At 43.1% G+C, this 12,846-nt stretch overlaps 1 protein-coding gene across 7 annotated transcripts in view; it reads right to left on the bottom strand.

The window, feature by feature from the left end:
• The window catches only part of LOC101091924 (putative adhesion G protein-coupled receptor E4P), a 93,090-nt gene that overhangs the window by 24,041 nt on the left and 56,203 nt on the right, over positions 1 to 12,846 (bottom strand). Inside the window, exon 17 of one of the 7 annotated variants that reach the window (XM_045044846.1) lies at positions 924 to 1,116. The exons of the other annotated variants lie outside the window; for them this stretch is intronic. Coding sequence (XP_044900781.1) covers positions 943 to 1,116 — 174 coding nt within the window. The 3' untranslated portion in view covers positions 924 to 942. The remainder of the gene's footprint in view (positions 1 to 923; positions 1,117 to 12,846) is intronic. 7 annotated transcript variants of the gene reach the window in all.

The following is a 12,846-nucleotide window of genomic DNA, read 5'->3' as shown; positions in this document are numbered from 1 at the left end:
ACCTTGGTGGAAGTGCTTCCCTTTATATTTGGGCTGGTCTGGCAACTTGCTTCTAACCAATAGAATATGGTGAAAGTGATGGGGTATCATGTTCACGATTATGCTACATAAGGCTATAACTCCCACCTTGCTAGCAGATGCTTTCTTACTGACTTTGATCAAAAAAGCTGTCCTAGAAAGACACCCACGTGGGCCTGGGGGAGGCCTCCAGCCTCTGGTCAGCAAGAAACCAAGGCCCAAGACATCCCACAAGGAACTGAATCCTGCCAACAAACCATGTGAGCTTGGAAACAAATTCTCCCTTGTTCATGCCTTCAGATGAGACTCCAGACCTGGTCAACACTTTATTTCAGTCTTGTGAGACACCCAGAAAAGCCATGCCCTGACTCCTGACTCATGGAAACTATGAATTATAAGTGTGATGTTTGTGGTCCCTTGTTATGCAACAATCCCTAACTAATACACTAAGCTAGAGTAGCTTTCTCTGATTCTCCAGAATCATAGATGGTTTATATTATCTTCTTGCTGACCTGTATTTCCTCAAAAAATTTTAAGACATAAAGAGATGTCTCTAATCTAAAATTAAAGCCACATCCTCTTTATTTCTTCTGACATCGTAGTACCTAATGAAATTGGCTAGCTCCAAACTTTGGACTGTGGGTCCAGGAAGAAACAATAACATCAATGAAATTCCAGAATGACCAGCTGTTTGTGTACTGGTTGAGAGAAGAATGCACATTTGGACCAAGTTGGAGAGTCCAATTCCTGGCTCTTCCAACATTTAGGAGGCCAAGACCTTATCCACTTTTTTCTGAAATAGAGGTGGGAACATCTATACTCCAGCACAGCCAGGAGGATTTTGTGGGGTGATGTACAAACTCGTTAGAACAGACCTGGCAATGGGCTAGGGGAGATGTGCTTACCAGCGTTGTGGTTCCTTACTCATACTGCCTTTCCACCTTCCATGTTTCTTCCATATCTCTGGATGCAGCTGCAAGGACAGCCCTCCTCCACACTTTGCAGGTAGAGCGTAACTAGCACTGCTTTCTTTTTGTGCTTTCCAGCGGTTAACTGGGAAGTGAGGTTTGTGAGAACAAGGTAGGAATCCCTGATGCCCTGTCAGAAACAAGGCTTGTTATATGAAGGGAAGAAGCCTTTGCAAGGTCAACATCCTTTACTCAAACAAATTTGAGCTTGCATTTTGGCAGGATAAATCTGCCAATAGCCCGGAAGCCCAGTATCAGGCACTGGAAAAGCAAAAGCATGCTTGGTTAACACTTATTCCATAATAAAACCGGTTTGCTCCTCTTAGACTTCTGTGGCACATCTTTTTGGGTTAAGATTTTTTGCTTTTCATTGCCTTTCCCCAACATTAAGCCATGTGATAAAGAAAATTTGAGATGAACCATGAAAGAGGAGGTATTTCCTCTCATTGACAGAGGTTTGAGAGGGCTTAAAGCTTTTCTGGGACTGTCCCACACCCCCCTATGTATGAGCTCCGAAGTATCTCTGTGAAATAAGATTCCCCTGAATTTGCAAACCCCACTTGAGACCAATTCTGAGAATCTTCACTTGACTCATATCCTAAGAAGGGAAGTCTCAGTAGACTCAGTTCCTTAGCATGTCTGTCTTTCAATACTTTCCAGTTTTATAGTAGTTTTTGGTTTTTATTCGGTTAAGTATCCATCTACACTGGTCAAATATTCCAAAGTTGTAGTTATATAGGATGAATAAGTCTTGACACCTAATGTACAGCATGATCACTTTAGTTAATAATACTGTAATATATATTGGACATTTGCTAAAAGATTTCAGGCACATTCGCATGTGTGTGCACACACACACACACAGGTAAATGTGAGGAAATGGATATGTTAATTAGCTTGACTATGGTAATCATTTCATTACGTATATGTATATCAAACTATCATGATGTACTCCCTAGATATATAAAATTGTTGTTAAAAGACATTTTAGGGGTGCCTGGGTGGCTCAGTCAATTAAACATCCAACATTTTGATTTCAGCTCAGGTCATGATCCCAGGGTTGTGGGATTGAGCTCTGTGTCGGGTTCTCTGTTGGGCAGGGAGTCTGCTTAAGATATTTTCTCTCTGTGTCTCTGTCTCCTTCCCTCCCTCCCCCTGTGCTCTTCCATGCCCCCACCTCAAAAAAATAAAAGGACATTTTAAACAACCCATATGGATGAGTTTAAAAAAATTTTTTAATGTTTATTTTTTTTTGAGAGAGACAGAATGTGAGCGGGAGAGGGACAGAAAGAGAGGGAGGCACAGAATTCGAAGCAGGCTCCAGGCTCTGAGCTGTCAGCACAGAGCCTGATGCAGGGCTTGAACTCATGAACTGTGAGATCATGAGCTGAGCCTAAGTCGGACACTCAACTGACTGAGACACCCAGGCACCCTTTATAGATGAGTTTTTTAGTGTAATTTTAGGGTGGTGAAACTATTGTTTGTTACTATAACAGTGGATACACATCATCATACATTTGACAAAACTTATAGAAGGTACAGCATCAAGAGTGACCCCTAATGTCAACTATGGACTTTGGGTGATATTGACATGACATTGTAGGTTCACAAAAGGACCATCCGGTGCCAGATGTTGATAGTGGGTGAGGCTGTGCAAGGAGGGGGTGGGGGTATATAAAAATTCTCTATTCCTGCTAAACTTTGTTGTGAATCCAACACCGCTCTAAAAAACAAGGTCTACTTGGGGCGCCTGGGGGGCTCAGTCGCTAGAGCATCTGACTTCTGCTCAGGTCATGATCTCGCAGTTTTTGAGTTTGAGCCCTGCGTTGGGCTCTGTGCTGTTGGCTCAGAGCCTAGAGCCTGCTTTGAATTCTGGGTTTCCCTCTCTGTCTCTGTGCCTTCCTCGCTTGTGCTCTCTCTCTCTCTGTCTCTCAAAAATAAATAAATATTAAAAAAACAAATTTAAAAAAACTCTTAAAAAAACACAACGAAGTCTACTTAAAAGGTGGTGTGTGGGGCTGTTGGTGGAGAAAGCATCCATTTGCAACTAGAGCCAAAGGAAAGAGCTCAGACCTGTAAGGACAGATGGTGTTTCCCTCTCCACAGCTGGGGGGCAGCCTTGACAAATTGGGCACAAATCTGTCTGCTGTTGTTTGGGAACTGCTCCCTCTTAATATCCATCACAAATCTAGTCCATCACCCCCACCTCCATAAACCCCCAGTTTGTTCTCTATCTTTAAGATTCTCTCATGGTTTGTTTCTCTCTCTCTTCCCTCCACTACCATATGTTCTTCTGATTTGTTTCTTAAATTCCACATATGACTGAAATCACATGGTATTTATCTTTCTCTGACTGACTTATTTCACTTAGCATAATTTGTGTAGAACCACAGAAGACCATGAATAACCAAGCAGTCCTGAAAAAGAAAAACAAAACTGGAGGCATCATGATTCCAGATTTCAAACTAAGGTATAAAGCTATAGTCATCAAGACAGTAGGGTGCTGGCACAAAAACAGGTGCATAGATCAATGGAACAGAATAGAGAACCCAGAAGTGGACCCACAACTATAGGGTCAATTAATCTTTGACAAAGCAGGAAGAATATCCAGTGGGGAAAAAAAAGACAGTCTCTTCAACAAATGTTGGGAAAACTGGATGGTGACATGCAGAAGAATGAAACTGGACCACTTTCTTACACCAAACACAAAAATAAATTTAAAATGGATGAAAGACCTAAATGTGAGACAGGAAACCATCGAAATCCTGGAGAACACAGGCAGCAACCTCCTTGACCCTGGCCACAGCAACTTCTTAGTAGGCACACTGCCACAGACCAGGGAAACAAAAGCAAAAATGAGCTACTGGGACCTCACCAAGATAAAAAGTTTCTGCACAGGGAAGGAAACAATCAACAAAACTAAAAGGCAGCCTACAGAATATTTGCAAATGACATATCTGATAAAGAGCATCCAAAATCTACAAAGAACTTATCAAACTCAATACCTCCCAAAAAATAATACAGTGAAGAAATGGGCAGAAGACATGGATAGACACTTTTCCAAAGAAGACATCCACATTGCAAATGGACACATGAAAAGATCCCCAACGTCGCTCATCATCAGGGAGATACAAATCAAAACCACACTGAATATCACCTCACACCTGTCAGAATGGCTCACATTAACAACTCAGGCAACAACAGATGTTGGCGAGGATGCGGACAAAGAGGAACAGTGTTGGTGGGAATGCAAATTGGTGCAGCCACTCTGGGTAACAGCATTGGAGGTTCCTCAAAAAGTTAAAAAATATAACTACCCTAAGATCCAGAAGTTGCACTACTATTTACCCAAAGGATACAAAAATGCTGACTTGAAGTGGTACATGCACCCCAATGTTTACAGCAATATTATCAACAATAGCCAAATTATGGAGAGAGCCCAAATGTCCATTTACTAATGAACAAAGTTCTGCTTTTTAAGCAAAAAGTTTGATTGCCTTAGCAGTTAAACCCCACCTTGGCTTTTTTGTATGAGTCAGTTCTGGTTGTTTGATGAAACCACTAGGACCCAGACTTTGCTTCTATTTCTTAAACCTGCCAGCTCAACTGTTGGGGAAGGTCATCGAAAAGACGTGACCACAGATTGGCCCATGAGCAGAAACCAGGCACTCAGAGCCTCCTTATTCCGACCCCTTTCCTTGGAATATGGGTTCCTCTTTCCTTTCCTGCTTCCAGAGGGTGTTCTAAGGACATAGCCTTGGGATATTGATGTGGTCTATGTGTGACTGAACCCAGTTAAGGCCTCCTCTCTTTCTATAAACTTACAAGATTTGGCAGATGAATGTTGGGATCCATTTGTCTTGCTCCTGTCCAAGACAAACATCATATGTAAGCTCCCTTTGCTTATTAAAACTGTGACCTCCATACCTGAAGGGGCCTGCCTCTTTCTGCAGTGTCTCCCTGCCCTCGAGCAAGGGAGCTGGTTTCAGATCACACCTGGGAACTTCCCAAGTGGGTTGTGAACCAACATCAACTCCAAGGTCAGCTTAAGGGGAACAGCCCCCTCCCCTATACCCCAGAAACTAGGGGCCAGCTCAAAGATTCTGAGAGGTAGCAGGACCCAGGTGGTCAGTTATGGATGTGGTTACTGCAGACCTCAAGTGCCTTCCCCAGAAGGAACTAAAACAGCTTGACCACTCCCTAACACTTTCATCCCTGCTCACCTTGCCCTGTAACTCTGGCTTAGATTTTACCAGGGGGAAGGGGAAAGAAGAGAAGACACAATAGGAGAGCAGAGGGGAAGGGGGACCATTTGGACCCATCAGCCAGGGTGAGGCTCCTTAAACGCTGAAGAAGCAACATGTCCTCTCCTGAATGTAAGACCGTGGAGTCCTGTAATTCTACCTCTCTGTTTAAGTCTATCTCCTACAAATCCAATTCAATAGTGGTGCTGAAATTGACCTCATAAAACCAGACAGTTGAATGGTGGCTACCAGGGATGGGGGGGGTGTGGGGTGGAAATGGGGAGATGTTTATGGGCACAAACTTGGAACTAGGACACAGGTAAGGTCTGTGATCTAATGCACACCATAGTGATGATAGACAACAGCACCGTATTATATACCTTAATATATGGTAATATATGGTAATATATAGTTGACAGACCACATCTCATTTGTTCCTGCAACAAAATAGAAATGGTAATTATGTGATGCCATGGGAGTTTAGTTAAAGCTAAGGTGGTTATTCCATTGCCATATATAAGCATATGAAACCAACATGGTATACACCTTAAAGTTATGCAATGTTATGTGCCAATTATGTCTCAATAAGTTTTAAAAAATTAAATTTAAAAATAGTGGTTTTGATGTGGACAGCTACCACAGATCGAGCAGGTACACAGGGAAGGAGTCTGACCAACAGTGATAACCAGGGCGAAGTAACCATTTACCCCTGATAAGCACCTTCCAGGTAGACTATCTCATGGATTCCCCCCTGACATTCTCAAGAAGCAGAGCCTCTTATATGCCCCATTTTACAGCAAAGGAATCTGAGGGTCATAGTGGTTCAGGAACTTGCCCAAGATACCACAGCAGGTAAGCAACAGAGCCCAGCCTGTCACAGTGCTACACCCCCACCAGGCTTTTTTATTAAGCGCTCCTTCACAACCTTAGTTTCCGAGATCTTTCCCCTTTTATTAACACTGTGATTACTACACCAACTGTCCCGGGGACCAAAAAGTGTCCTGTTTTGTGCCATAGAGGGAGGAGAGAAAGAGAATGGTAAGATTCCCTCACTGCCCATTTGGAACAGATTCTTTTAACACTACACAGAGAATTCAATTCTCTTCCAACTCCATTTAAATGACTTGGGGCTCCCTGAAGAGCCTCATGCACTGGCTGAAGCTGTCTCCAAATTCCAAGTCCTCTGTCGATTTTCATATAGACATGCTGACAAGTCCAGAGAAGCAAGATATGCTATACTGAAACTTAAAAAAAAAGGTCAGCCATATTAGTGGTCAAAATTTCATGGAGATTTTGACTTTTTTGCCAATAAATTTTTCTATGAAGCTTCCCGCCCCCATTTGGCAGGTTTTTGTTGTTATTGTTTTAGCTCGTACCATTAAACTTTCTTTTTTTTTTTTTTTTTTTAATTCTCATGCCTTCCTTTAAGGTAAGGTGTTTCAGCCTTAGCACTATTGACATTTTGGGCTGGATAATTCCTCATTGCAGGAGCTGGGCTGCACTGGAAGGTGTTAGGTAACACCCTTGGCCTCCACCAAGTGACAGGCACACTGTCACCCCAGATCATGACCACCAAAACTGTGTGCAAACATTACTGTCTGCTGTGGGGGTGCCAAATGGTCCCCAGTTGACCACTACTTTTGATATTCTTTGTACCTCTAAGGACATTGGACTTTTATCTGCAAGCAAATAAAAACAATTTAAAAGCTGTGCCTATGTTAACACAGTCTTAGAAAGTTGGACATGCCCCTCTCAGGAACTGCCCCTCAGGCCAGCTCTCCATCAGATCCAATTGAATACTATAGCTGTTCTAGAACCAAAGAAAATAAGATGTTTAACACTCACCACACAGGAGAAAGTTTCTCCTCTTGGTCATAGCTCCCCCACCTTCTAACTGATAAGAGAGAGGGAACTGTAGAATCTTATTTCCTATTTCTCAAGGAGTCTTGGAGGTTTCAAGAGGACCACAATTTGTTGGTGTAATTTCCACAGGTCAGGTCAAAGTCTAATTAAAGGCAACATCACAAATACAAATTTCTATACACCATGGGTATCCACATAATGCTCACCGCAGAATTCTCTGGTCACTTAATCACTCGTGGGACCCAGAAATAAGGACTAGGCAAGTAGAGCATTGCTGACGTTGGGGCACTAATGAGCCAAGGCAGCACCCACCATGCCAAAGCTGCATGCTTGGCAACATATAAAACATACCTGCACTCCTATGTGCATTGCAGCATTATTTACAATAGCCAAGATATGGAAACAACCTGAGGTCTATCAAGGGATGAGTGGATACAGAAGATGTGCCATACACACACACACACACACACACACACACACACACACACACACACACACGTTAGCCTGAAAAGAGAAGGAAATGTTGTCCTTTGCAACAACACAAATCAATCTGGAGGATGTTATACTAAGTAAAATAAGCCAGTCACAGAAGGACACATATGGCATGATCTCACTTATATGTGGAATCTAAGAAAGTCAAGTACCTAACAGCAGAGGGTAGGACAGGTCCAGGAGCTGGGGGCAGGGAGAAATGGGGAGATACTGGTCAAAGCATGTAAAGTTTCAGTTGTGCAAGATGAATGAATTCTGGGGGCATGGAGACTAGCGCTAACAATACTGGCAGGGCATCATCCGTGTCCTCGTCAAAAACAAAAAATGGTAACCATGTGAGGGGATGGGTGCGTTAATTAGCTTGACTGTGGTGATTGTTTCCCAGTGTCAATGTATATCAAAACATCACGTGGTACATTTTCATTATATACAATTTTATTTGTTGACCATACCTCAGTAAAGCTCGGCAGGGAGAGAAAAAAAAATGAACTGAATCAAAACCACAGAACTAGATATAAAATATTAATGTGTGAAATTTAGTGTAAGTAAATGCGAGAATGAGTTAACAAATAATAGTAAAATAGGAGCATTTCAGTTCTATAATTCAGACTTTTAGGATATGATCTGTGAAGTAGAGAAGTGACTTTTCTTCCTGCTTTTCATGGTATTTTTTCCATGCAGAAATTACATTGAAATGGGTTTTCTTATCCTCTCCCTAACCCTGACCCTGACCCTGACTGTTGCAAGCAGACATACAAATAAGACTTGTCCTATTTCCTAGTTCCTTACCCTCAAAGGGCTCACTTCTTAGAACTTCCCTCTGATCTCACCCGCCGGGTAGCCCAGATCCCCATTAGAGATACCTGCTGCCACCCTCCACTTCTTGCTGAAGAGTGGATGATTTTTCTAGTAAGTAAGCTAAATTAAACATCTTGTCTATGTCCTAGGTAGTGAAATCTGGAGTTGACATCAATATTGAGGGAATACTGTGCTATTCCAAGAGGAGCACTGAGAACTTAGAGATTTCATACATTGTGGCAGGAGAGGGGGGAGAGAGGGGTCAGGAGGGTTGAGCGACTTTCACCAGGGTATGTTGAAAATGGAATTCCCACTTGGGTACCTCTGACCGTCAGCTCCAGCCATTAACTGCTGTGCTATAGAGTCATATGTTTACTGTTCCTTTTCCCTACAACTTGGTTCAGTCGTCTTCACTCTGAAGACTAACTTTCTCCAGATGGTGAACAGGGTCCCTGATGGCCAACTCAATGGGACTTCAGAGACCGTCTTCCAGACCTCAGCTAGACTAGGTTCAACCCGGGCTTTCCTCTCTGCCCTTATAGAATCCAGTTTGGACAAGTGTCCTAAATCAATTCAGCAGACATCCCCCCCCCCTTGGTGTCTGAACACCCTCTTTATCTTACTATACTCACTTGCCCTGGGTAAGAATGCCTCTGACCCCTGATGTTTCCTCTTGGTAATTTTCCATTCCCTGACCCTGATCCTTGTATATAAATCTCTACTTATCTCTGATGGAATCAGAACTGAGTCCAATCTCCTTCCCCACTACAAGACCCTATTGCACTGGTCCCTACACCCATCGCAAAGTTCCCCCTCTTGAAAAAAGTCTGCCTTACTGTTCTCTAACAAGTGTCTTTAAATGACTTTCTCTTTAATAGTTAGAATAATATTGTTTTTTGAACACCCACCAGGTCCATTCTGGTCTCCTTGTTCAAATGTTTAAGAGAGGACATCTGATTGGTTAGACAAAAAGTCAATGACTTGACCCCTCCTGGGTGGCCACACTATTGCAATTGGCAATGGCCAGTGGGGATAAAGTTATATGGCATGTGGGGTGCACTTTCTGTGCCAAAGGGACAGGTATCATGGAAGAAAGCTGACACACTAGCAATGTTGTATTCTAAATGTAGCCATCAACAAGATTTCTGTCTTTTCTATCAGGTAAATATCTGTGTGTGAGCATAAATATAACATAAATAAAAGGAGGCATGGGGATGAGAAATGATGATCAAGACAGATGGTAGCAGAAAGTGTAAGAACTAAACCAGGAACAGGATGGACCAATCAGCAAGTTCATCATACACAAGAATATTTATTGAGCACGTACCATGTGCTAGATACTATTGTAAGCACTGAGTATACAGCAGTGAATGAAACAAACAAACAAACAAAAGCCCTGTCCTCATGGCATGGACACTCTGGTAGAGTAACAGAAGAAGTAAAGCAAATAAGCAAAATGTATGTTTAGCAGTGCTGAGTACTGTCGAGTAAGGAAATGTGATAGAGAAATCTGGGACCATTAACCATCAAATGATCAGGGACAGCTTCATTGTGAAGGTGGTGTTTGGAGAGAGACTTGCAATGCACATGAATCATGAAGACATTAGGGATATTCTGAATTAGAATTAGAAGACATTAGAATATTCTGGGAGGGAACAGAAAGTCCTCTGCCATTCCTGAGTCAGGAGTGAGTCTGTTCTGTTTGAGAAGGAGTGAGGAGAGCAGTTCAGCTGGAAAGAGAACTACAAGGAAACTAGGAGGAAAATAGTAGGATGCTGACTCCCAGAAGTAAGGGTGGTCAAGTGCCTGATTCGTGGAGATGCTCCATGACCACTCTGGATTTTGATTATAGGAACTCAGATTTTGAAAAGAGGAGTAACCTGATCTGACTTCTGTATTGAAGCGAGTTCAGGTGACCAACCATCCCAGTTTTCCTTGCGCTGTCCCAATTTTAGCACCAAACTCCCCACATCTGGGGAAACTCTTCAGTCCTGGGAAAAATGGGACAGCTGGTCACCCCAGCTGGATGCCACATTGATAAGAGACATGAGAGCAGATGTTGAGGAACCAGTAAAATGGCTACTGCAGTAGCTCCTTCTTTACTCTTTGAATGTAGACTAGTTGCCAGGATATTCTCCAGCTGCTTGTAATGAACATTTTAATGTAATGGAAAAGGCATGGAGATTGTGTCTTTGATGACCTCATCAGGATGCTTCACCAGACTTCAATTGTTCACACTTGGACTCCTTGTCATGCGAGATCATTAAATGTCTTTATGCTTGAGGCAGTGCCTCCCAAGTGTGAATGAATATTCATAACTACTGAGAGTCTTGTTACAATGCAGGTTTGATTCAGTAGGTCTAGAGTGAAGGCTGCAATACTGAATCTCTAACAAGTGCAGTCCATGCTTGTGCTGCTGGCACAAGGACCATGCTTTGAGTAGGACAGTGTTTCTCAGACTTAAATATACATAAGAATCTCCTATGCCATAAAGGATTGGCAGGATATATTCAATGTGCTGAATCAGAAAAATATGCAGCCAAGAATTCTTTACACAGAAAGCCTGTCATTCAAAACAGAAGGAGAGTTAAAGGATTTCCTAGACAAACAAAAACTAAGGAGTTCATGACCACTAAACCAGCCCTGCAAGAAATTATAAGGGGGACTCTGAGTGAGAAAAGACAAAACAAGAAAGACCAAAAGCAACAAAGACTATAAAGGACCAGAGAACATCTCCAGAAACACCAACTCTATAGGCAACACAATGGCACTAAATTCATATCTTTCAGTACTCGCTCTCAATGTCAATGGACTAAACGCTCCAATCAAAAGACATATGGTATCAGAATGGATAAGAAAATAAGACTCATCTATATACTGCTTATAAGAGACCCATTTTAGACCTAAAAACATGCAGATTGAAACAAACGGGATGGAGAACCATCTAGTATACTAATGGTGATCAAAAGAAAGCTGGAGTAGCCATACTTATATCAGACAATCTAGACTTTAAAATAAAGACTTTAACAAGAGATGAAGAAGGATATTATATTATAATTAAGGGGACTATCCACCAAGAATATCTATCAATTGTAAATATTTATGCCCTCAATGTGAAAACACCCCAATATATAAATCAATTAATCATAAAGAAACTCATTGATAATAATACCATAATAGTAGGGGACTTCAACACCCCACCTACAGCAATGGACAGGTCATCTAAGCAGAAAATCAACCAAGAAACAATGGCTTTGAGTGACACACTGGACTGATGGACTTAACAGATATATTCAAAACATTTCACCCTAAAGCAACAGAATACACATTCTTCTCGAGTGCACATGGAACATTCTCCAGAATAGACCACATACTGGGACAAATCAGCCCTCAACAAATACAAAAAATAGAGATAACATCTTTCATATCTTCAGACGACAACACTATGAAACTTGAAATCAACCACAAGAAAAAATTTGGGAGGATAGAAGATGGCAGTGTAGGAGGACTCTGGGCTCACCTTGTCCTGCTGATCGCTTAGATTCCACCCACACCTGCCTGAATAACCCAGAAAACCACCAGAAGACTAGCAGAATGGACTCTATGGAGCCAAGCATAGACAAGAGGCCCGCAGAAGAGGGTAGGAAGGGTGGAGAGGCAGGGCGTGCTACACGGACTGGCAGGAGGGAGCTGGGGCCATGGAGGGGCAGCCCACTGGGCAAGGAATAGCCCCCAAGTCTGGCTTGCAAAAGTGGAGGGGCTGGACTCCGTGAGTTCTGACAGCCAGTGGGACTTAACGTCTGGAATCTTAAAAGTCAACAGCTCTGCTCTCGGAGAGCAGGGAGGGCGAGAGGACACTGGGAGGGAGGGTTGTTGAGCCCTAGAAGACAGAGCTCAGCTTGGCAGGGAACAAAGGCACTGGCAAGCACCATCTCCCTCTCCCATCCACCAGCCGAAATTCCAAAGGGAACCAATTCCCATCACCGAATTTGCTTGCACTGAGCAAATGCCCAATGCTGTGCTTCTGTGGATCCATCACTCCAATGGATTGGCCTCCCTCCTGGTGCTGCATGGCCCCTCCTGCAGGGGATCACCCATGGCAAAGCGAGCTAAGTCTGCCCTTCCTGCCTCTGCACCTTGCGGATCCACCCTGGCTAATATGCCAGATCCCATCGAAGCAGCACCACAAGCCTGGCAGTGTGCAAGTAGCCCAGACAGAGGCCACACCATTCCACAGTGAGTCCTGCCCCTGGGAGAGGGGAAGATAAGGTACACACCAGTCTGACTGTGGCCCCAGTGGTGGGCTGGGGGCAGACATCGGGTCTGACTGTGGCCCCACCCACAACACAAGTTACTCCAGACAGCACAGGGGAAGTGCCCTGCAGTTCCGTGCCACTCCAGGGACTATCCACCATGATGAAACAGAAGAATTCTCAAAAGAAACTCCAGGAAGTAGCGACAGC

Source organism: Felis catus, chromosome A2 (genome assembly GCF_018350175.1).
Source record: "Felis catus isolate Fca126 chromosome A2, F.catus_Fca126_mat1.0, whole genome shotgun sequence".
Lineage (NCBI taxonomy): Eukaryota > Metazoa > Chordata > Mammalia > Carnivora > Felidae > Felis > Felis catus.
This window is presented reverse-complemented; position numbering and strand designations above follow the sequence as displayed.